The 26,075-nt window shown below is 40.0% G+C and overlaps 1 protein-coding gene across 2 annotated transcripts in view; it reads right to left on the reverse strand.

The window, feature by feature from the left end:
- Window positions 1-1,801: 1,801 nt before the first annotated feature.
- NR4A3 (nuclear receptor subfamily 4 group A member 3) overlaps window positions 1,802-26,075 on the reverse strand; it is a 33,813-nt gene continuing 9,539 nt past the window's right edge. For both annotated transcript variants that reach the window (XM_007061819.4, XM_037889845.2), the window contains exons 4-8: window positions 25,259-25,388; window positions 24,195-24,367; window positions 15,889-16,088; window positions 14,321-14,499; window positions 1,802-4,828 (exon numbers count right to left, since the gene is read on the reverse strand). In XM_007061819.4, the coding sequence (XP_007061881.1) occupies window positions 4,566-4,828; window positions 14,321-14,499; window positions 15,889-16,088; window positions 24,195-24,367; window positions 25,259-25,388 (945 nt within the window). In that variant the 3' untranslated portion in view covers window positions 1,802-4,565. The remainder of the gene's footprint in view (window positions 4,829-14,320; window positions 14,500-15,888; window positions 16,089-24,194; window positions 24,368-25,258; window positions 25,389-26,075) is intronic.

A 26,075-nucleotide genomic window follows, 5' to 3' on the forward strand; every position in this document is an offset into this window, starting at 1 on the left:
CAAATTTCCTCCACCAAGGGGGTTGCCATTTTTGTGAAAAACTTGCTCCAACCTATACAAAACTACTTTACCTCGAGTTAAACATAACCAAAGCTTTAGGCTTGTGTTATGGATTATACAGAATATTTTAATTCTGTGAACAAACCTGAATGTTAAAAGGGAAATGGCTCTGTAGTAGTAAAGAGATTTACCGTAACTCCAGATATGTTCACCCTCAAAGGGGTACTGAGGCTGTTGTTCACACCTCCTTCACAGGATGGACTTACCATATGGACCTGACCTTGCAGTCCTTACGCAGGCCAAACTCCCATTGAAGAACTGAGTGGTTAGACCACACGTCTCATTCCAAGGACTAAGTCACTTAAATATTTCATATATTTAAATTAACAAGGAAATAGGAAGTTGCAGTCTTGACAGTCTGTTGCCCAGTTCTGCATTCTCTGCACACCCAAAAGTACTTTAAGTTCAGTGGGAGCTTGGGGCAGAGAGGGAGGCAAGCCCCTGATGGTTTAGGCCAGGACGAGGTTCTGTTTTCCCACCTCTGTCACAATTCACTGCCGTTGCCATAACTGCGAGTTTAAATACATGTGATATCAGTGGGAGTAACTCTTATTTTGAAGGGGGGAAAATCAGACCCAGGGAATGTAACCCACTATTTCAGTGTCTGACCAAATAGGAGACTTCAAAGCTGAAAGCTACTCTGCGTCTCTCTCACTAACAATTTGAAGTGTTGTTGTTTAATTTAAAAAGCATGAGTGTCAAAAAAAGGACTCCTTTTGAAGCGTTTTTGACAATCTCCGGCTTTGCCACACATTCAGCTCGTGAGCTGCAGCCCCCATGTCCTACTGCACCTCATCTGACCTGGCCTCCTGCTGGGAAGTTCCACTAAAACAAGTGCTCTCCCCTGAGCCCATCTGTAGTTATGGAGATATTGAAACAATGGCAGACATTTCTTACAACCCTTTAGAAAATGCAGTGGTAATTACACAGGCTTATTTAGTAAGGGCTACATGACCCCTCCTACAAAGGAGAATCACACTGAGGAGGGGGACTTGCCAGGGCTTTAAAAAGTGCTGTTGGCACCAGGAGAAAAAGTTCTCCTGCCAGTATATTGTGATTCATTGTGGTGGAGGGTGGGGTCATGACCTGCCTTCCTTTTATCCAGACACACCCCTCTGGTGCTGTGAGAACTGTAGGCATCCCCTCCATCCCTGCCCCTCTACACTCCATCACCTGCAGGTAAATTACAGCTGCTTGCGGGGGTGGAGGGGGAGGGAAAGAGAGTTATTGGAAGGGAGGGACTCCCCTTTAGGGCTTTCTCACAGACAGCTGTAATCTGGCCCTCAAAATCTAGCTAAGATTTTGTAACTAACCCGCAGTGATGCCAGCTCTCATGATTTCATCATGAGTCTCATGGTAATTGTTGTTGTCCTTAAAGTCCCAGCTCCTGGAGTCAAGTGGAGATGTGATGATTTCTGTGGAGGAAGCTGTGGAGGAAGCTTCGAAATATGACCCCAGTGCATCCTAAAGGCTTAAAAAGCAGAAGGCAAATAGAAATCCATTATTTTTACATAATCTAATGATTTTAAAGCCAATCTCATGATTTTTGGTGCATCTGACACACGATTTTTGAACATCTGGGGTTGGCAATACCGGCTCGTTTTGCTTTAAGGTGTTTTTTTTTAAAGATATTTTAATGCAACGTGTAGCCATTCAATTTTCAGTGTTCTTAAGCTTGCTTCCACTTTTAAGCCTCAAGTAGACACACTTTTGCGGTTTTACAAACGATAAAAAATTCACATCAGAATTAAGCATATTTATTAAACACACCGGGGGGGGACCTCTGAAAAAATGTTATTCAATTTAATCGTTTTTAATTTACATTGTATATGTACAAGAGCATTTCTTTCAACCCACAGCTTAACAAAAAAACCAAAAACCCCACACTGCTGTTAGAAGAGCAGAGAAACTTTTGAAATACTCTGTTGTCTGAAATAAAAGCAAGGCACTCTCCTTTAACAGCTGATATATTCCTGAATTCAGCCTGCAAAAAGGCATGTTCACACTGAGAGAACTTGAATAAAAGTAGCAGGCTAATCTTCTTTAATTCTTTCTTTTGCTCTCATGATCCATCACAGATCATACTGCACACATCCATTCGGTGAATTTAAATAAATGTGAAGGATATTCCACAGATTACATGATGTTGGAGAGTATCACAGTAAAGAACGGCTATGGAAAACTGAAGCACATTGGCGACTTGAAGTCTAACACAGGGCCCTGGAACTGCTACCATCAAAACCATGCTTCCTATTAAACGTATCTTGTTCCAACAAAAATTATGCTGATTTGTGTGAAAGTACTTTTCAAGGGCCCAGTCCTATGAAGCACTGAAAGTCCTCAGCATGGAACTGAGGGTGCTCAGCAGCTTTCAGGATTGTCCTGAAATAAAGATGATTTCTCAAGGGACCTTGGCCCAGATCCTCAGAGGTGTTTAGGCCTTTTGTTTTACACAAAGGGACAGAAGTAAACACACTTTTGGATGTCTAGTGTGTGTGCGCGTGTTTGTATATACAAATTATATACAAAATTTCAAATTCAGGTCAAAATACATTTGTCTTGCAGATCAGGCATCTGACACCAACCTACAAGAAATGTTAGCTTCTCTGATATTTAATTATACTATTATGTTTGCACATAAGCTTACAAGTCAATACTAAAAGCAAAACGTTTCCAAATATTCAGGTAAACTGGAAATCTTGACTATAATGATCAGAAGTCTGTTTTCCTATTGATACTACTAGAAATCTTGATATAAGAATAATTTTCATAAAAGCACATCCAAACATAATAAGTGATAAAATACCAGATGACTACTTGAAAAGAATACAATGACTTGATATCTGGGTTATCTGTTGCAGCAATTAGGCAATTCATTTGGCATCTCTTTGATAGTATAATTTAATTTCCATATAAACAGCATAGTTTAAAAAAGGACAAAAAGCTAGAACGTTTAAAGCTAACAAAAGATACAGTGACATCAGGTTGACATTCAAAAAAATTTTCTTAGCAAAATGACCAACAAAATTTTGACTTAATACAGTGCATATAAAGTTTTTTAGAACTAAAATCTTTAAATATTATTTGAATTTAGCAAAACATGAGAAAGATTTTAATATCAAAGTGCTAAACAGTACTGCCTTAAAAGTCACTGCAAATAAACTGTAAAATAATTTTGCTTGTGAAGTGACAGATATTTTATATACAAATGGTTAATAAAAAGACACACACACATATACACACACACACACACACACACACATATATGTATGTATGTATATGTATATGCATATATATATATATATGTATGTATGTATATATATATAGTTCTCTAACTGGTGTATCTGAGTCAGTGTGAACACCCCATTTAGTTACTTTGTGTAACACGGCTCCCATGAGCTGGCAGTCATTGCAATAAATACAGGCAAAGCCATTACAATATACCATGCATACAAACGTTTATACAAATAAAGACACTATGCAACAAATTATTTCATATTAATATGGCATCAACAATATAAACATACAAAAAAGGAGTACGAACACGGAATGTTTAAATGCAGCCCACTATAGCCTTCCTAGCTCTTACATTCAGACTATTTTACAAGACTTGCTTGTTCTTCAGAACCGTCTTGTGTCTGTTTACTAACTTGTTACCTAGATTAAATCTAAAACTTAACTATCCCTGATGCTGACCCTGTGCGTTCCAATCACTACTTACTTTTACTTCCTTATCTAAGGAACAAGTGCTCAGCTGAACCACAAATTGTCCCTGTGTCTTCCACATACATTTGTCAGTAAGTCACACTACATGGATTCAAGTTTGGGAAACTTTGTCGTGTAAGTTAGTGCATGTAATCTTCTCACTTGATTTCTTCGATTTTATTTTCATAGTAAAATAAATTAGTTAATAAACAAGACTTAGTAAGACAGCACTTTAAAAAATTGCACTTGAACATGGGAGCTAACAGCCATTGTCATTTTGCTATATCTGATTTATACGAAATATTCAGTTGAATGTACTTTGTTAAAAAAAGTGAACTTTTGTTTAGTTTGTGCCAAGATGTGTGCCCTTGATACAGGAAGTATGCTAAAGGTATCATCACAAAACACATACTACCCTGGCAAACAACTATTTGTTGTTCTTGTTTTCAAACACAGCTTCTACATTTGTATTCCCCATATATGACGAGGTGTTACACAATAGATTTAAAACAGTCTTGTTAACCTTTTACTGCTGAGATAGCATTGTCCAAAAGTGCCTTATTAGCAATTTGTAAAAAAACCCAAATCACACAAAAAATAAACAAAAACAAGAACACAACCCCCAGATAGTAAGCCGTTAAATTTTAGGCCTTAGTTTGTAAGGAAAAAGCGCCTGAAAAGTCCTCATTTTAGGGCTGGAGTTGCTTTTCTGTTATGTAAGCGCAGAAATGTTAGCAGTAAGTCACAATCCATTTGCCTGCTCTGGTGGGCATTAGACTTTCATGAGGGTAATTTGAGACTCAGAAAGGTAGGGTATCCAGAAACAACTTGTCAATAATGGAAGGGGGTGGCACCAAATCTTCCAGTTTCAGGTAAAAGATGCGCTGCAGTCCCAGTGTGCAGAGCGAACGCAAGTCAGCAAGAACACCCAGTACCTTAGGCTCTGCAGACTCAAGTGGCTGTCCTTTGTTTTGGCAGCTGAAAGCTAAGTGATCTTTTAAGCTGCTAGTGATCTTGTTGCATAGCTCTTCCACTTTCTTTGGTTCTTTTAATCCATGTCGTTCTGCAAAAGGATGGCAAGAGAACAGCCAAATCAATGTCATTATGAGAATAAATCTGCTCCTTACTCTAGGGTAATCAACCTATAACTAGGTAATACTGTAAAAGACAAAACGAAGACCTTTTAAAAGTATATAATAATATATTAGAATAGTGATGCCATATAATATTGACTGACCTTGTTTCATGTAATAAGAAGATATAATAATTGCCCTTTCTTGTTAGCAACCAAAATATTTAATGGTGGCTTTCAACTATAATTTAAATTATAATTAATATAAGAAACCTGAGCTATCTACATAGTTACCTACATTTTAAATTATATAAAGCATAAGTTAATTGGACAATTTTATGGCAAAATGATCACAGGAGGTGTTTTGGAGATTTCCTTGCCTCCCTACCAGTTGTGAATGCTCAATAACTATGGCAACCATTATTTATTCAGTGAATTCAAGTGGAGATCAATATCCACTGCCAGCTCCATCAGCACTAGGCCTGGAATTCCACTAGGAATTTACAGACACTCTTGCAAGAAACCAAAGGCACCTCAACCATTCTTTTTTATTTTGATAATCTACAGCTTTTATCTATCACTAAAAAGTCTGAGATAAAAGAACTCTGGAAGTCAACTATTTCCACCTTCGAGCAAGCAATGCATAAAGTAAAAGAGCTACTGTGTTACCCATCATGAAAAACTTCTGAAATTCCTAAAACCAAACCAATGGCTTCTAGCTAAGGTGTTTTCCCCGCACCCTGCCCTATTTATGTTCTGTTAAAATGCTGCAGTGAAGTTACACATCCTCACTTCATTAAGCTTGAGGAGGAAGCTTCATATTTGTGATTCATTAAAAACAGTCTCTTAGCAGACATATACGAAAAGAAAGCTTTGCATCATTGTTTACCGTCAATACTTACTGGATGAATGAATGAATGTAACATGTTTCTGAACAATAATCTCAAATAACTGTTGCATTTTAATTTGTCTTTGAATTTCAAATGTGCAGAAACATAAGAATTTGCTTCACAAGCAACGTTATCATCTTTCTTTCTGTTTTAAATTCTGTTTTAAATACAATTATAATTGCCAGGGAGAAGCAAGAAAAAACAGATTAAATTAACTAGCAAACATAGTATACCGTAGATAGTTAGGCCTGCAACCAATCAAGGAAATATGGTGGGAGAACGGTGGGAGGCGAAGAAGTGGGGAGTTGTGAAAGATTTATACTCAATGCACTCCCAATTATCTGTAGGGCCCCCTCCCCATCCTTATGCCAAGATTATGCTCCATTCTCCCAGTCTTTCTTCCCCTCTTTTCCATTGTCCATGGGAAGGAAGGATCTGGCAGGAGGCACTTTCTTCTGGTCATCTCCCTAAAAAGTGGAACCAATGCAGGGAGCACATTCTTCTTTGCCCCCAAAACTAGGAATAATGAAAGTGTAGGGGCACTGGTGGACACCTCACTCTTCTCAGGCATGCATGTATATGTACATGTGTAGTGGGGGACCGTGCTCCTGAATTCCTCTCTGTAGTGACTGTTCGGGATATATGTTTTTGATAAACTAATTAAAATGGAGGCAACTGCAATAAAAGTAGACAGAAGTGTATGGGTCTGATCATCCTCTCATTTTTCCCAGTTTGACACTTGTGTAACTCCATTGACTTCAATGGAGCTAACTCCTGAGTTATACTGGTGTGAGATCAGAATCAGGCCCCACATGTGTAAATCTTTGGCCCGAAGCTAACATACTCTACCGTTTGCCATCAATCTGGCGTGCTATGTAACAAATACATGAAAAATACTCATCTAGCTAGTAGTAGCTGCTCAAACATCTTCACCTTCAAGGAATTTCAAAACCGAGATATTTGAAGTGACTTGTTTACATTCAAACACAAGAGTCACTGAATATTTAATACATTTCCAGTAAATTGTATATAATGTAATTATGTAAGCCTGACTGTACAGGTCACCTACAGTAAATACTTAGACGGATACTGCCATTTAAAGAACACAGTGACTAAATATTTTATGAAAGTTGAAAAATCTGTGCGGATTTTTTGGCCCAAGTCTTCTAGGGAATTCTGTGAAACGTTAAATTAATCTTTAAACCTTTGAAGTGTTCCCACCCTTTAATCTGCGTTAAGGTTGTATTTTAGCAATGTAGTGAAGACATATTTATAGGTCCAGAGTGCTGGTATACTTAAACAGATCCACAGGCTGACTTTAAAAATAAATAACTGTGTAGTATAGTGGAGATGCTGTAAACCTATCCCATTACTTTGTGCATTGCTGCAGAGTTTGGAAAATCAACTACTGCACTTAAGCACATAGGGCCAGATCCTTAAAGGTATTTAGGCCCCAACATCTCTTTGAAGATCTAGGCCACAGGCAATTTATTTCCCAAATCTCTAAATCTTTTAATCTAAATTAGGACATTGGAATATGAACAAGAGGCTGCTCGGCAGCTCTTCAACACCACTTTCTACAAGCCATTAACCTCTGATCCCATTGAGGGTTACCAAAAGAAACTACACCATTTGCTCAAGAAACTCCCTGAAAAAGCACAAGAACAAATCCGCACAGACACACCCTTGGAATCCCAACCAGGGGTATTCTATCTGCTACCCAAGATCCATAAACCTGGAAATCCTGGACACCCCATCATCTCAGGCATTGGCACCCTGACAGCAGGATTGTCTGGCTAAGTAGACTCCCTCCTCCGGTCCTACGCTATCAGCACTCTCAGCTATCTTCAAGACACCACTGACTTTCTAAGGAAACTACAATCCATCGGTGATCTTCCTGAAAACAGCATCCTGGCCCTGATGGATGTAGAAGCCCTCTACACCAACATTCCACACAAAGATGGACTACAAGCCATCAAGAACAGTATCCCCGGTAATGTCACAGCAAACCTGGTGGCTGAACTTTGTGACTTTGTCCTCACCCATAACTATTTCACATTTGGGGACAATGTATACCTTCAAATCAGCGGCACTGCTATGGGTACCCGCATGGCCTCACAGTATGCCAATGTTTTTATGGCTGACTTAGAACAACGCTTCCTCAGCTCTCGTCCCCTAATGCCCCTACTCTACTTGCGCTACATTGATGACATCTTCATCATCTGGACCCATGGAAAAGAAGCCCTTGAGGAATTCCACCATGATTTCAACAATTTCCATCCCACCATCAACCTCAGCCTGGACCAGTCCACACAAGAGATCCGCTTCCTGGACACCATGGTGCTAATAAGCAATGGTCACATAAACACCATCCTATACCAGAAACCTACTGACCACTATTCCTACCTACATGCCTCCAGCTTTCATCCAGACCACACCACACAATCCATTGTCTACAGCCAAGCTCTACGATACAACCGCATTTGCCAACCCCTCAGACAGAGGCAAACACCTACAAGATCTCTATGAAGCATTCTTACAACTACAATACCCACCTGCTGAAGTGAAGAAACAGATTGACAGAGCCAGAAGAGTACCCAGAAGTCACCTACTACAGGACAGGCCCAACAAAGAAAATAACAGAACGCCACTAGCCATCACCCTCAGCCCCCAACTAAAACCTCTCCAACGCATCATCAAGGATCTACAACCTATCCTGAAGGATGACCCATCACTCTCACAGATCTTGGGAGACAGGCCAGTCCTTGCTTACAGACAGCCCCCAAACCTGAAGCAGATGCTCACCAGCAACCACACACCACACAACAAAACCACTAACCCAGGAACCTATCCTTGCAACAAAGCCCGTTGCCAACTGTGTCCACATATCTATTCAGGGGACACCATCATAGGGCCTAATCACATCAGCCACACTATCAGAGGCTCGTTCACTTGCACATCTATCAATGTGATATATGCCATCATGTGCCAGCAATGCCCCTCTGCCATGTATATTGGTCAAACTGGACAGTCTCTACGTAAAAGAATAAATGGACACAAATCAGATGTCAAGAATTATAACATTCAAAAACCAGTCGGAGAACACTTCAATCTCTTTGGTTCCTCGATTATAGACCTAAAAGTTGCAATTCTTCAACAAAAAAACTTCAAAAACAGACTCCAAGGAGAGACTGCTGAATTGGAATTAATTTGCAAACTGGATACAATTAACTTAGGCTTGAATAGAGACTGGGAGTGGATGGGTCATTACACAAAGTAAAACTATTTCCCCATGTTTATTCCCCTCCGCCCTCCTGCTGGTAATAGCTCACCTTAAGTGATCACTCTCGTTACAGTATGTATGGTAACACCCATTGTTTCATGTTCTCTATGTATATAAATCTCCCCACTGTATTTTCCACTGAATGCATCCAATGAAGTGAGCTGTAACTCATGAAAGCTTATGCTCAAATAAATTTGTTAGTCTCTAAGGTACCACAAGTACTCCTTTTCTTTTTGATCTATTAGTTTATCACATCTCTGAAGTCACTGGAAAGTGCTTTTCTGGTAGCATCCAAGTGACTCTAAGTAGAAGGAGACAAATCTTGCTTGTTTTATCCATGTGCGTCCTCCCACTGGGTCAGATTAAGACCTGGAGCCTACCATGCTGTCACTGACTCCAATGGGAGCAGGAGCAGGCCTTTGGTATAAGCAAGTGCAACTACACTGAAGTCAATGGAGTTGTAACCGTTGCCGCTGGATCTCAATTAGGCCCGTTCTCTTCAGCGGCAGTGCACATGTGAATAACGAGGGCAGGATTTGCCCTAAGAAGGACAGCTAGCCAAAAAAGAGGTTTTCACTAAATAACGGAGGAGGTGCACAAATACTGTTTTACACAGACCTCCTTACAGTAGCAGTGAAGCAGGTGCAGGGCAGGTGAAAAGTAGGATTTTTCTGCCTTGTTAATCTCTCCCTGGTTAATTGGCCTGTCACCCACTTTTGCAACAAAAATGGTATCTCATGGTGGGTGTTCCCTCCATAAACCTGAATAAAATGACTCATCATCAGGAGTCTTTCAGAAACTTGGCATCTAGACCTCTGCAAAGTCAGGAGTTAATCCTGAGAAATTTGAACACAGACAGTTTTTCACACCCTTCTGCTTTCCCTACATTTCACCCCAGGAGATCTCTATGTGATTCCTGGCGATAAATCTGCTGAAGGTCACACTTCTGCAGGAAGAAAATGAAAGACCAGAGCAAAGTTCCAGGCTTAGCTTGCCTGCCCTCCCCCACTCCGGACAGTGGTGGAGTATAGCAGGATAGGACCAATCCAGTGACGCAGGCCTACCTCTCTAGAAAACACCACCCTCTGCAAATATACAAGGAGTTTTTAGGCTCTGTATTAAAGTCAATCTGGGTCTTGTTTAATTAATTCCTATCCACCAGAGATGTATTAATATCCTGGTTGCAACAACAACAGTCTATGTCCCAGATTCAAAAAGGGCCTCCTAGCCAATTATATTGAAAATTAGGGTCTCTCCCAGTTTCAGTATAATTATTTGATTTCCTCTTCCCTTTTTACAAGCTCTTCCTCTTCCAAAATTGAAAGAAATTCCGGGCTTCACTGCCTCTGTGCTTTCCATGTTGGCACTGTTCTACTTAAGCATCTTCTGGTTCTTCAGACCTTTGGATCCCACATTTCAAAATCTCTAGCGAAAGTGATCCAAAAAACCAGAACAGCATAGAACTCATTTCTTGCTCTCATGGGGATGTGGGAAGAGCGTCTTGCACTGTTTTCTAATTACTCTCTTCTGGCTGATGCTCAAAGCAGTGTTGACATGCTCTGGAGGAAGATGTGTCTAGCCCTGCCTAACTAACTGAAGGAAGTAAAAAGGAGAACAGAGACAGAGAGAGGAAGATCCTAGAGGAGCACCTTAAATAAAAAAGGCCTACTATGGTATTGTGGAGTTTTGAGTTAACTGTTTGCGACCCACCTTCATCAGACCAGATGTCAGTTCTTCTAATCTAGGTGAAGGCTAATACTATAACCTTATGACCTGTCATAAGGGACCTATTGAGTCTGCAGCACACTGTCTTATATTCTGCGTCAAAGCCCAGAACATCAAATAAACAGAAAAAAACACATGTATGGACTTTTACATTAATAACATAATGTGCCTATTTAATTCATTAAAAACGTCTGTCTTTTTAGTCTTTTTCTGTATATTTCATGCTGCTGTATACCTTTCAATTTATCTCTGTACTTAATATTGACAATATATTTACAACACCCTTCAAATTGTGTGTAGTCCTAGTGTGACATTACACAAATTATTTAATGAGTCAATTTACACATTTGTAAATAATTTGCCTATAACCATAAGTTCCATCTTGTCAATATGCTTTCACCCACACTGGGGCAGGGGGAGGAGATTGGAGGAAGGGAGTAGGACATGGAGCGGCACAAAAGTTGTCAGCTGAGAGTGGGTTGGCTGGGATAGGTAGAAGAATGGCGGCGGATTCTCACACAGTTACTGGAGGGTGTCGAGAGATACTGGGTAGATGGATGCATGTCTGGAAGATGTTGGGGTGGTTGGGGTAGGTTGGGTACTGTAGGGCGTCTGGGAGTGCTGGGATGGGTGGGTGCTGGATGTCTGGAGGGTAACTGAGGAGGTAGTTTGAAGTTAAGTGAGGGTAGCTGGATACTATGTTGAGATTTCTGAGGACAGCACTGGTCCACTCCCCTCCCCTTTTACGCATGCTGCTGCTGCTGGCTGCTCTTCCCCAAAATCCAGCAGGGGAGGAGCAGAGAGGCTGCCTGCAGAGCAGGAGCTTGAGCGTTCCCCAGTGGCTGTGAGGAGCAGCTGCAGTCCATTCGTTCAGTTCCACTGAATGCATGCTCTCTCAGCCGGGCTACAGGAATGTGTGATGCTGTTTCCGTGCAGTGAGGCCAGGGGGAGCAGCTACAGGATTTGACAGCCTGGTGTGAAGGGGTTGCTGGTATATCACTGCAGGATGTGGGGGTGAGAGGATTGTCTGGCTTTGGGAGAGTGAAATGGTCCAGGTTAATTTTACTGTGGGGAAGGCACGGTTCAGCAGCACAGAAGAGTAAAAGCAGAGGGGCTGGGCTGGGCAGTTGAGAAAGGAGAATGGCATTCAGTGGGATTTGGGGGGCGGGGGAGGACTTGACCACTGGGAGCACAGGGATTGGGGATGGGGAGGGAGAACGAAAACCTCATTTAGCCCCAGTACTGGCTTTTACTGTCCTCTTTCCTTGCCCCTCCACAGGAGAGAGGAGTTAGTTCTCTCAAACACCCTCCAACTACTTCCCTTCCTCTCTCCTGCTCCCAGCATCCCACTGACAACCATACCACTTCCCCCCACCCCCTCCTGAGAGCACTGGCCTCTTTGTTTGATTCATGAAGAGCACTCCTGAGGTCAGGCAGAACAAGCAGAGCAGCACTCTCAGAAGCCCTTCTGTTTACTTCGAGACATGGTGCAGGGACTGTTTCTGAGGCTGGTGCTGCCTGAGACAAGTCTGTGCAGTGGCATACTCAGGCTGTCGGGGAAAGCCAGGAAGTGATTCTCCATGAACAAATCCCACAACAAGGAGTATTAAACCAGAACATTCTCCAGATTATAACCATTTCCCCATTCTGCTATCGTTGAGAAATAATAAGAATAAAGATAAGCAGCTCAAACAGTATTTTGTGCTGTTCCTTCTACTGCAATCACCTCTCTCTCTCTCTCTCAGGGCTTTCTATACCACTCATCATTTTATAGTAAATTCTTAAAAAACATATTAATGGAGATATGCCAACATCATCAGACAAAGGAATAAACAAAAATTTAGATCAACTTCAAGCTCCATTACAAATATAGGGAAAAAGAATATCAATGTTTGACAAATACAGACACACAACATTGGTAGGGAGAGAAATGTTATTTCTTCATATTTAGAGGAAATGATTACTTTCATTTGTCTGGAGGTTTTGAGAAGACTAACAAAACACAGCAAATATCTCTACACCAAAAGGGCTTTTATCACTGGAAACCGCAAGAAACATGGGAATGTATTAAAAGTTATTGTCATTAAACGTTTTATGTGCATCCAACTCACCCACAGGACAATCTTTACTTGTTTATGTAAGGGCAACTGAACAGGGTGTGAATGAGCAAGCACCATGATGCTAAAACAGTGTTCAGGTATATGAGGAAGAACATATCACATGTTCACAGAATGCTTGCATTAGGTTTTATTCCTTTAACTAAATCCCCTAAATCTCCAAGAAAATAATTAGGAACAGGTCTCATAGTTAGGTAAAAGGAGAAAAAAAAGTCAAGGACATTTTCTTCTTGCTGTAACAATTCACTCATTTTGGGCCTGGTTCTTACATGAGTGTAAAGCAAAGTAACCCGACTGAGTTATTCTGCATGTACACATGGTGTAAATGAGATCAGAATCTGGCACTTATTGTACCTCTCTTGATCATGGTGAAATGAGTACAAATTGATTTTAAAAATAAGGAAATACTTTTCATAGGAAACCAGTATTGAAGCTAAAACTAGTATGTATTAAATCATCCCCAACTGCAGGAGGGAAAAGTACCCTAGAAACTCTTAAGATGAAATCCTGGTATCATTGAAGACAATGGGAATTTTGCCCTTGACTTCAATGCAGCCAGGATTTCACCTCAGGTCTCCAGAGAATCATCGCATCCAGGGTGAAAGAATGATGCTACTTGCAGGGGACTGGGAGTAGAACTTACAACTTTGTAGATGCCCTGAGATCTGTGAGGAAATCCATTTCCATTTCTGTGGATCTCAGGGCATCTTTGTAAAGATTCAGCCCCTCTCCACCTTAGAGCCATGGTACAACGAGGCACTGTATCACCACTGAAGACCCAGCTGCATCTGTACATTATCGTCCTCTCTGAGAGGGGTTAAACAGAAAAGACCGGAAGTGAATGCCGCTCTGAGTAACACTAACTCCTGCTGTATTTCTACAAGATTGTCAGGGACATCTGCCCCCAGCTCACTCCACTTCAGCCAGCTGTGCCCCCCAAATCACACAAAGCCTCAAGTCCACAACGTTTAAATGGAAGGGCTTCTTCTGTAGAGAAATTATGCTTTCCAGGTTACAATGCCCCCATTCTGTGCTTACTAGCCAGATGTGGTAGGCATTTGTACTAGTTTCATCCCCTTTGCCCCATGCAGCAGAGGGGCTGAAATGGTCTTATGTATACACAAATTATTCACTAACACTATGCAGAAAAATTCCTATTGCATCCCCCTGCCCCCAGTGCTATATGGCTTGAGATGTATTTCACCTTTTTAAAGAATATTCCAAGAAAACATAAAACCCTGGAGAAAGAGGGAGTCATTCGGATTCCATTTCAATAGGTGTTTCCGTGAGTGAGTGAGTGAGTGAATGTACACTATTGCCAGCCAGACTTTCAATATCGCCATTACAAATGTTCAAAAATCAAGCTCACCTTATCTGGAATATAGTAAAATTGACTGAAAGTGCTCAGATCTATGCTAACAATACAGTGCTAGTATTTGAAGATTTCTGTTACCAAAAGAGCACTTACCTGTAATCATACTTAGAGCTGATAAACATGCTAAGGCTGGGATATCAAGGTTAAGGCTCTGTAAATTTAATGAAAAGTCTTTAATTGACTCGAGCCACTCCCCAAATCCACGAAGGCACTGAAGTCTATGAAGCACAAGTCCATTGCAGAATACAAACTTATCTTCAGCAGTATCAGATCTTGAAAAAAAAATTTAAATCATAAAACACACATAATTTTACAAAAAGATGTACAAACAATAGTGAAATGTGTATCATTTAATATCTAATACATATTATTACGGGGCATATGTGGGCATTCATGTTTGACAATATGCTTCTTCCTGTGGGCAAAACTACAACAAACAAGCTTCTATGATTGCTTACTTTGGAGAGTTATAAGCCTGAGGTTGACTGTAGCATGTGTTGTAGATTGTCTAATTAGTTAAGATTTTTTGGTCCTGCCAAAGGCACAAGCAGCAGAGACATTTTACATTAAATACTGTATGTTTGAACCTAAGGAAGACAAAGTGTGTATGCTTTGAAATACAGTAATAATATGACTTGGAGAAAGCAGAGATTATTTTCATTCTGTGATCCTTAGTGTTTCCTCCCTTACATTTCTCAAATTTCAAAAATTGTTGAAGACAAAACAATAGAAAATATATAAACTAATGTACACAAACGCACAGAACATACTGTAATACTCAAGGAAGAAAATCTCTTATGTGAAAAATTCACAGTATTTGTCAGACTACAACTAAACACTAAAAAGAATCCCGGATAAAAACAAATAAACAATCAAACATAGTTCATCTTCGCCCTAAAGAAACAGGGGCATAACTCAAAACTCCATCCTGGGATTTCCCTGTAACTATCTTAGGTACAATGTCTTAACTAGTGCCAGGCTGACAAATGGCACCTCACTCTATGAAATGACTTGGTATTAGGAAGAAAAACAATCTGAACAGGATTTTGAAGCCCCTTTATCCCCTTCCAAAACAGAATTTCAAGACATCTCTGTGAAAGGAAAAAAAACCCCAAACCATTGCATTACAAATGCTCTTCTACAGGTCATATAGGCAAGTACAAAACAGCCTCACTCGAAAGTAAACAAGGACAAATTATGATTAAAAGGAGAAAAGAAGACTTGGTAAATCCAATAAATGGAAGCACGTTAGTGAGAATAATATTATTCCATTTTTGTACATTATTTTCTTATTTTTCTTCACTTGTATCACAAATTGAACACAGTATTTTGTCAGGTTTCAGAGTAGCAGCTGTGTTAGACTGTATCCGCAAAAAGAAAAAGAGTACTTGTGGCACTTTAGAGACTAACCAATTTATTTGAGCATAAGCTGTAGCTCACGAAAGCTTATGCTGAAATAAATTTGTTAGCCTCTAAGGTGCCACAAGTCCTCCTTTTCTTTTTACAGTATTTTGTGTCTTTTGTTGCTGTTTCTTTTTGGCTGTTTTCACAAATGACAAAAGTAAAGCTATCGCTCTACTTATCCTTTAAAAAAAAAAGTAGAAATTCACAGTTTTTCACATCAATTTAATATGGGATTATTTTCAATCACAAGTAATTACCTGATGGAGAGTCTTAGTACAAACAGCTCCAAAAAAGCTGATTCTATGAGTAATGTCTGATCTTCCTTTGGGAGATCAGTAAATCCTGGAATTTTTTCCGCCCAGCCCCTGGATATGTCAATGGAGGCAGTCAGAAGATTATAGAACTGTTGTACATGTTCTGCATCTGTGCCTGCAGCAGCCTGGTCAGTGGAACAGTACTAAAATGAAAGCCACAGAAAGTAATATTATGCGTTTTTAAAGAATGCCACAATACATACAATGCTGTCTGCTCAACTGCTTTTCCAGTGAGTCCCTCAACGGCAAAGACAGTAGGTTATTTTATCAAAGGGATAATAAACAGTAAATATGAATGTAATGCCTATATATATATATATATATATATGTGTGTGTGGGTGTGGGTGTGTGTATATGTGTGTTTTACTTTTAATATAGGTAGCTCTTGAATACCGTAACTGTAACCATATGCATTTATGGTAGGGCTGTCAATTAATCGCAGTTGACTCATGTGATTAACTCAAAAAATTAATCGTGATTAATTGCACTGTTAAGCAATAGAATACCAATTGAAATCTATTAAATATTTTGGAAATTTTTCTACATTTTCAAATATATTGATTTCAATTACAACACAGAATACAAAGTGTACAGTGCTAACTTTATATTATTTTATACAAATCTTTGCACTGTAAAAATGATAAAAGAAATAGTATTTTTCAATTCACATCATACAAGTACTGGAGTTCAATCTCTTTATCATGAAAGTGCAAGTTAAAAAATGTAGGTTTTTTTGTTATATAACTGCACTCAAAAACAAACCAATGTAAAACTTTAGAGCCTACACGTCCACTCAGTGCTACTTCTTGTTCAGCCACTCGCTAAGAGAAACAAGTTTGTTTACATTTATGGGAGATACTGCGCCCACTTCTTAATTACAATGTCACCTGAAAGTGAGAACAGGTGTTTGCATGGCACTGTTGTAGCTAGCGTTGCAAGATATTTACGTGCCAGATGCGCTAAAGATTCATATGCCTCTTCATGCTTCGGCCATTGTTCCAGAGGACATACTTCCATGCTTATGATGCTCGTTAAAAAAATCATGCATTAATTAAATTTGTGACTGAACTCCTTGGGGGAGAATTGTATGTCCCCTGCTGTTTTACCTGCATTCTGCCATATATTTCATGTTATAGCAGCCTCAAATGATGACCCAGCACATGTTGTTCGTTTTAAGAACACTTTCACTGCAAATTTGTCAAAATGCAAAGAAGATACTGATGTGAAATTTTTAAGACAGCTACAGCACTCAACCCAAGATTTAAGAATCTGAAGAGCCATTCAAAATCTAGAGGGATGAGGTGTGGAGTATGCTTTCAGAAATCTTAAAAGAGCAACACTCTGATGTGGAAACTACAGAACCCGAACCACCAAAAAAGAAAATCAACCTTCTGCTGGTGGCATCTGACTCAGATGATGAAAATGAACCTGTGTTGGTCCGCACACTTTTGGATCATTATTGAGCAGAACCCATCATCAGCATGGTTGCATGTCCTCTGGAATGGTGGTTGAAACATGAAGGGACATATGAGTCTTTAGTGCATTTGGCCTGTAAATATCTTGCAACGCCAGCTACAACAGTGCCATGTGACCATCTGTTCTCACTTTCAGGTGCATTGTAAACAAGAAGCAGGCAGCATTATCTTCTGAAAATGTAAACAAACTTGTTTATCTGAACGATTGGCTGAACAAGAAGTAGGACTGAGTGGACATGTAGGCTCTAATGTTTTACATTGTTTTATTTTTGAATGCAGGGTTTTTTGTACATAATTCTACATTTGTAAGTTCTACTTTCATGCTAAAGAGACTGCACTACAGTACTTGTATTAGGTGAATTGAAAAATACTATTTATTATGTTTTTTACAGTGCAAATATTTGTCATCAAAAATAAATGTAAAGTGTGCACTGTACACTTTGTATTCTGTGTTGTAATTGAAATCAATATATTTGAAAATGTAGAAAACATCCAAAAATATGTAAATAAATGGTATTCTATTATTGTTTAACAGAGCGATTTTCATACGATTAATCGCAATTATTTTTTTAATCCTGAGATTAATCGTGATTAATTTTTTAAATCACTTTAGAGCCCTAATTTATAGAAATCAGGCATTTTATAAATGACCAAATTTGGCCTTTATCCATATGCTGTTAGTCAACAAAACTAGAAATCTGGTGGTTAGGATCACTTTTAAAACTGGAAGGATATAAGAATTCTGTTTAACATATCACAATTTTTAAATTTCCCACTGATGAATTTGGCTCAATGTATTGTAAATGCAGATTTCCTCCAAATCACTATCTCACTGTGCGAGAAGTATGTGGGATAAATCTCTTTTGTTATCTGACACATGCAGCATCAATCCATCTGAATAAAAAACTGGTTCAAAGTAAAATAACTGGCCAAAATGACCTCATCATCAGAACCGAACAATTTTTAGGTTTAGGTAAAGAATGTATCATCTTGTTGACACAACCAATCCTTCCAACAGCCCCAGCTTCCTTAACTTCCCCATGACCTGCCAACAGACTGCAGCTCCTTCCCTGCTACCACTTCCGACTTCCTCACTACTGGATCCTGTCATTTCTGAATTCAAATCTTATGCCCAGGGTCTAAGCCTGGCCCTAGTCTCTCTGTGACATGGAGCACAGCCAGAGTGATGTGGCCCAGCCTATTACTGTGTCTGAGAAGTGCTGCTGGTTTCCTGAGTGGAGAGAGATGAACCTGGAATTTACTCCATGGCTGTAACAACTTCCTCTCCACTAGGTCCTTCGGAGTAATTTCTGGGAGGGATTTAGAGCAAACAGTATCGCCCTGGGCCCCCCACCAAAAGATCTCCACAGCTAACGGAGAGAAGCACTTCAAAGAGCACCCTCAACTGGCAGCTAGAGACAGAGCCCATTGACTTGAGGAGTCTGCTGATAACACCATCAAGGGGGGACAAGGTGGGAGGGGAAAGACCCCCCAGCCTCCCTCAATGACAACAGGAATGTTTCTTGGGCCCCTACTACTGCCACCTCACCGCCCTTGCAGATCTGATTGAGGCTGTTACTGCAGCCACAAGCTCTTCCTCTGTGGAGGAGTGAGAGGGGGAAGGTGCAAAGAGGAACCCTGGAGTGGGTAGCTCTTGTCCACTACATACTCCCCTAGGGGAAGCAGGTTCACCGATGGTGTAGAATGAGCAGGATGAATGGTCTCAGAATCATGGGTAGGTTGGAGATACACAAGAAGTGACACTGGAAACCCTACATAACTCTGGCCACATCTGAGGTATCTCTGCTGGCGCTAAGTAATTCCTGTCTGCTCAACCCAGCATTAGCTGCAGGGCCATTTCTCATCCTGTGCTCCCATTGCCTCTCCCAGTCATAAAAGCACATGTGATCCCTCTGATGAAGTTCATATGGGGAAAAATCCTGCCCCTGTAGCTATGGAGGGTCACCTGACACTGAACCAGTGCAGACAGGAAGATGCAGGGCTGGGGAGAGGACGGGGGCTGTCCAGGGTGTGCACATTGCATGGTTACACAAGTCCTTGGTCCTCCCGCCATGAAGGGGGCCGGGGGTGCACAAGTGGGAAGAGAGGCTATTCTAGCCATTGGAAGCAATAGCCGTTGTGGAGTGGCTATGCAGCTTCTCCATGACCTGGAGGGGGCTAGGAGGATGATTTCACCACCATCACCACTGGTCCCCTTTGCATCTGCCCAGTACTCAGCCCAGGTACTCAGTCCGGGTGCTGGGATTTGGCTTCCCCCTGAGGTTAGCAGGGCAAATTAATCTGGCTCGTGTGTGACACTGGAATTCAAGGAGCACATGCTGCACAGACCGTCAGTTCCCGGACTCCTGTTTTACGTGCTGCTCAGACTGTGCAGAAGAGGGGGGTGGCTATGTGGTGCCATGGGGGCATGTCACCTCTGGGTGTGCCATCTGACTCCTGCGTGCTGTCAGCCTGTTTGCTAATTATTACAAAACATAAACCACAATGTACATCTCCCTATCATTTTGGCCTTAGAGCAGGATACTTGTTTAGTAGGTTACATGGTGAGGCCATGAGTGATTAGAAAATAAGAAGGCTCCAGTGCAAGTGAACAACCTCCACAAATTCCCAAAGGCAAAATGGGGAGGGGGCGGGGGGGGGGGGGGGGGAGGAGGAACTGACCTGGGCAGTTACTCCAGACTCATGGGAAATCTGGCTGCACTCAAATACGCTGGCAGCCAAGTCCCTCCAAAGTGCTGCATGACATCATGCATTTTGGATGTTCTTTGTCATAGTTATTGGGTAAGTAAAACATCTCTCCTCCCCCAGGGTCAGATCCTGCCCCCAAGACCTTTGCATGCAGGGGACCCTCTGTGTGTGGATCCCCCCATCCCATGCAGAAATTTTGGAGGGTAGCAACTTTTGTGGTACCCCCTATATCCACACTACATGAGGGGATGGACGTGGGTCAGGGAACAGATGGACCTGATCTGGGAGAGGGCAAGCACCCACCAGCCGCACACAAATTGCTCAGAAAAGGTACGATACCTCCAGGCTGTATTAACTTTTCTGCAGAGCTACATATTGGGGAGCCCCCATTTAATGGGCTCTGGAGACAGCCACGGCCAGGAAACCCCAGAGCCAATGTGGAGGAGATGCAGAACCCCAGGATCTGCTTGGCCCTAGGGAGACCCACTTGGTTGTGCAGGGGTGGAACTATGGCACATTCATTCCATGAGGGGCAAACAGAATGATTTGAGGGAAATTCCTTCCTCTTCCACAGGTATTTCTGAGGCAGGACATGCTCTGAGCCACAGAAATCAGCAAAAAGAAAAAAATATAACGCTCTAAAGTCATCCCATGAGTAGCTCATCTGAAGTCAATTGGGATAAATCTGGCCCAGTATTTTTAAAGCACTCCTTGACCACATTAAATTGACCTATAATGGCAGCAACAACACAGAATGTTACCATTTTCTAACTTTAACGTGAATATTTCCGTGTTACATTAGAGAAGCAGGTTTATTAAATTGAATATATGTTTAATAACTCTACATATTTCTTAGATTTGTTTTGCTAATTCTAGTATCTCAATCCAGCCCATGGGAGCATGATAAGCAGAATGACAGAAATTGTATTTCCTGCCTTTGAACGGTTAGTCACTGCTAGAGTATGTCATTCATTACTAGAAAGGCTCACATTTTACCAAAAATAGATGAGGAAACCAACTGGGGCCAAATTCTACAGTCCTGGATTATGCACAAATCATTCCCTGCACTGGGAAAACCCAACAATCACCCCATGGGAAGGGGCTGGTGTTTACCTCACTCCTGCAGAAAACAACTAGCAGGCCTGGCCTTAGTCAAGAGACCATTGAAGAGAAGGGGGAGCACTCTGCACTCCATGAGACATCACCACAAACTGGAGGCACTTTGGGAGAAAGTCAGAAGAGGAGACCTTCCCCTAGCCCCCAGGACATGGCTCCTTTATGAATGAAGCTATCCAGGGAACCCTGCCTGTGGTTGCTGCCAAGATTTTCCCCAAGGGGAGCTCCTGTGTACAGCAGCATTATTTTATGTAGGATATGAAAGTCTGAGGCTGTGCAAAGTGGTCATACACCCCTGTTCCACCCCTTCCTGCTTATGTCAGACCTCCTGGAGCTTGCAGGGTTTCAAAAACATGGAGGAGGCTTCCTTAGGTTTCAAGGGGAGGAGCAATTATACTCTTAGTGCATCTCCTGTTTCTGCATTGTGACCCTGGCATTTGCTTAATTTCTGGCCACTATAAATACAGAGGGTTTTATTATAAATACAGATTACTGCCCTATTTTACCCTTAATCAGGCAAAATTCTTATTGAAGTTGATGGGAATGCTGCCTGAATAAGGAGTGCTAGATTTGGGGCTTTATTCACTTGTCACTTACACAGTACAAGTCTGAACTTCATGGAATTACAACAGTGAAGCAGGTGTGAGACGAATATGGCCCTTGGCCTTTAATAAGTTATAAAACAATCTTCCTAGTAATTGTTTCGGAAACCATATATCTTAATATTCTGTTACTGTGGACAGATAAATTAAAACCAACTCCGAAATGAAGAGTAGCAATGTTCTGAACAGAAATAAGATTTGTTTTGACATTCCAAGGTTATATGATTATTTGGATTTTCTTTGTGCAATGTACTGATTCTTTTTTTTTTTTTTTAAACAAATCCTGTATTGAGGTTTTTATTGCTATTTTATTACGGCAGGCAAGACAATATTATTAGATTACAGTATGCTAGAAATTTGAAAAATTAAGGCCCCATTCCTGCAATGTATTGTGTGTGGGTGCCCTTCCATCAAGGCATGGGGTCCACCTGCATGCAATGCATTGCAGAATCAGTATCTTACTGAACACACCTATAATTACTCTGCTCAGCAACAGAATTCATGAAAGTGGTTTTGTAAGTACATGTTTTTACTACATATACCATTCCACTAATATCAGTTGATTTACAGTTTTCATTTTGTTCACGCTAATTCCTTAAAAAATATGCAGAACATTTACAAAGATATGATTCATTAATTTATGTTAGGAGGCTTAAAAAGAGGTTTTCAGTACTACGAAGCACTACCAACTATTATATTTTACTCTAAAGTAAAGTTAGGGTGTCAAATCCTGCCAACCACCAATCAGACACAACAGAATCTTTTCGTTATGAAGCATAAACTAATTTAACATCAACAATGCAGTTTTCCTTAGGCTTCCAATGAAATTGTACATAATCATAAAAAATATTAACCACTTAGATCTATGAGCTATTTTTGTACTAACTGAAATAGTCACTGTAGGTTTTTTAAAAGAAAATTACATAAAAAATACACAATTTTCATTGGATTTTTGTCAATGTCAAAAAGCTATACACCTATCAGTATACATTCAGGGGCTCAATCCTGCATATACACATCTGGGTAACTTTACTCACAGAAGTAAGTCCATTTAATTCAGTAGGACTATGTACATCAGTAAAGTTACTGACATGCATAAATGTTTGTAGGTTCAGGCCCCAATGTGTTTTGGGAAAGTTAAAATAAATGAAAATATACCCAATGCATTCTCCCATTAAAAATCATCAGACAAAAATATAAACTGGGTGCTTAATAAACAGAGCAAAAAAATTCTATAGGTAACTATAGATTAGCCTGTAGAAAAGCATCTGTAATGTGCCTATAATTATTAAAGAATGTCAATATAATTACAAATAAATGGAAAGGTTATTAATATATATATAAAATAAAATATATAGAATCTTCTTAATAGCAAATGATGCACTGGCTGCATAGAGTGATGTTGTTTTGACCAGTCTCATATTTAGTAAAATTTAATAAAGAGAAAGGGATTTGTTCATGATTTTCCACATATGTGTTTTTTCTTTCCTTGTTTTGGAATAAGTGCAGGTGAGCTATAGCCTATTTTCTGCAATAGATAACAAAATAGCTCGTCATTATTTAAATAAAATAAATATATAAAAATAAAGTTACAAAAATCTACAATATATGAGAATTCTTTGCTTTTTCAATTATTTTTTTCAGTTTGATTTAAAGAACTATTCGACAGACTTGGATTAATAAATAATACCTCTCTCTTATATAGTGCTTTTCATCAGTAGGTCTCAAAGCACATTACAAAGGAGGTCAGTATCATTATAATTTACTCCGTCAACCTAATATGCATGCTGTACGATGCAATGGTCCAATCCTGCTCCTACTGAAAACAATGGTGAAACTCCCATTGATTTTAACTGGAGCAGAGCCGGATGCCTATTTGTTTCAACAACCAGGTATAACTTCTCATAACCCATCTATCTGAATATGAGAAAAGCAGTTAGGTTTTCCAAACTAGAAATTAAGACCCCAATCCCACAACTGACTGCACAGGAGCACATCCCGGAGTCTGCCCTGAGTCCTGTTAAAGTCAATGGAGCTCTGCACGGTTGCGCACAGTCTGTTGCGGGAACAGTGCCCTATTTACCTATGCACACTTGCTTTAGCACACCTGTGGGGAGTACTGCAGATAGTCTTGTGTCTTAAACTCTGTATCACAACAGATAGAGGCTAAAATTAATTCCCAGTGTAACTCCATTTAAGTCAGTGCTGACACACCTGGAATAGGGCACTGGGTCAGTTATTACTTTATCTAAATTTTACAGTTTTCTCTCATTTCAATGTACTGATTGTTAAATTTTAAAAAATACAATTTAGCAATTATTTCTATGCAAAAAATCATAAAACATACTCTGGAATAATCAAGCTCTCGGGGTGTGGAGTCAGTTAAAGCGCGGACCAGGGCATTCATCATACTGATTGGAGGAGAAGGTGGGGAGGGCTGGGAAGGTTCCTGCTGTAAAGGGCTCTTTGGTTTGGAAGGCAGACGACCTCTTCTCCCTTTCAGGCTATCAGTACGGACAACTGATTAAAGAAGAACAAAAATCAGTCCACAAAGACATCACCAAAAAGCTACAACCACAAATGAGCATCAGGTTAGTTCTTAATTATGATTAGTCCGGCAAAATCCATAATATGCTTCCATTTAGATAGATAGATCACTGCCATCCTTAATTGCAGAGATATAAGTGAATATTATAAAACAGTGTGAAGCTCAGACGTGTAGCCAGCAATGTTACATCTGACCAGCGCCCTTTTTATGTAACCCCAGTTCTGTCCCTGTATGTTTAAGTTTTGCACGCACACACACAAATACAAACCCCAATAATTATACGAATAATGTACATTTAAGCCTTCTTACTGAATAATTCTTAGCTTCCTTAAAACACTTCACATGCTATGGGCCTGATCCTGAAAATGCTTACTCATGTGAGTACTTCCATCAGTGGGACTACTCACATACTTAAGCATTTGCAGGATTCAATCCTGGTTCCATTACAATCAATGGCAAACCTTATATTTAATTCCATGGGAACAGACCAGCGCCCTATGTAAAGGTACGCAGGACACAATGTAATGCAGCCCCTCTGTGAGGTGGCAGCCAACTGCAGTACAGCACACTGTACAGCAGGAAAGGGAGGAGAAACTTTGGCCAGGGTCACTGGGAAAATCTCTTCCTCTGATGACCTTGCAGTTCTTGAACCTGTGGTTCCAGAGTATCCAGATATTATAAATCTAACGCCTGGAGAAAGAAAAAAAACAACTTACATATATTGCATATACCCAAGCTTTGGAGGTAAGTAAACTAAAAAGCCTACCATTATAAAATTCCTCATAAAAATTAAATCTATATATTTTAACATAAGCAAATTTAATATTCAGATATTTGTGCTTATGATAGCATACGTTCCTTACCTTCTTTAACCATGCCGACACTGAGACACTTCTGAAAGCGGCAGTACTGGCATCTGTTACGACGTCTCTTATCCACTGGACAGTTTTTATTTGCCAAACAAACATATTTTGCGTTTTTCTGAACTGTTCTCTGAGAAAATGCAACGCAGAAATAGTCAACTGATAGTTTCTTGAATGAGCTAGGACCTGACAAGATGTATTTTAATTACAATGTGAAAAGCGACAGTGCAATTTGTATAATTAGATAAAATTAATTTCCTAACACACTAGCCTGGAGGAAAAACAGTTTTATTGGTGTTAGCTGCTGACAATGAAAATTGTCTAGGATTGTTCTGAAGCAAGTCTCAGGAGACAGCCAACTTTGAATGATAAAATCATATCTGAAATTACCAGGTCATCGCATCTACCTTTGGGGATTAGATTATCTCCGCTTTTAATATCCCTTTGGGAACAATTTTCTACTTGGTTCATTCCCCTGATTATTACTGACCTTATTAAAATAGAATCAAAATAATCTGGTATGTACTTCTCTTGCTATCGCTGTTGTTAGTCAAATATCACAATAACTGGTTTTGCTAGCCATTAAAATCAGTACAGATGAAATCAAAACTACAAAAACGAAACCAAACCAAAAAAACCCCAAACCTTTCACAATTTAGTTAACTCTCATGGAAAAATAACTTATTTTGGAGAAAATGAATGGAATTATATTTATACTGACACTTGCTTAGCTATAAAACAAATGTTTGGAGAGATGCTGACCAATTTATTTTTAAAATCCTACATTTATATTCTAACAAATAATTTTGAAAACTAT

This window comes from Chelonia mydas, chromosome 2 (genome assembly GCF_015237465.2).
Source record: "Chelonia mydas isolate rCheMyd1 chromosome 2, rCheMyd1.pri.v2, whole genome shotgun sequence".
Lineage (NCBI taxonomy): Eukaryota > Metazoa > Chordata > Testudines > Cheloniidae > Chelonia > Chelonia mydas.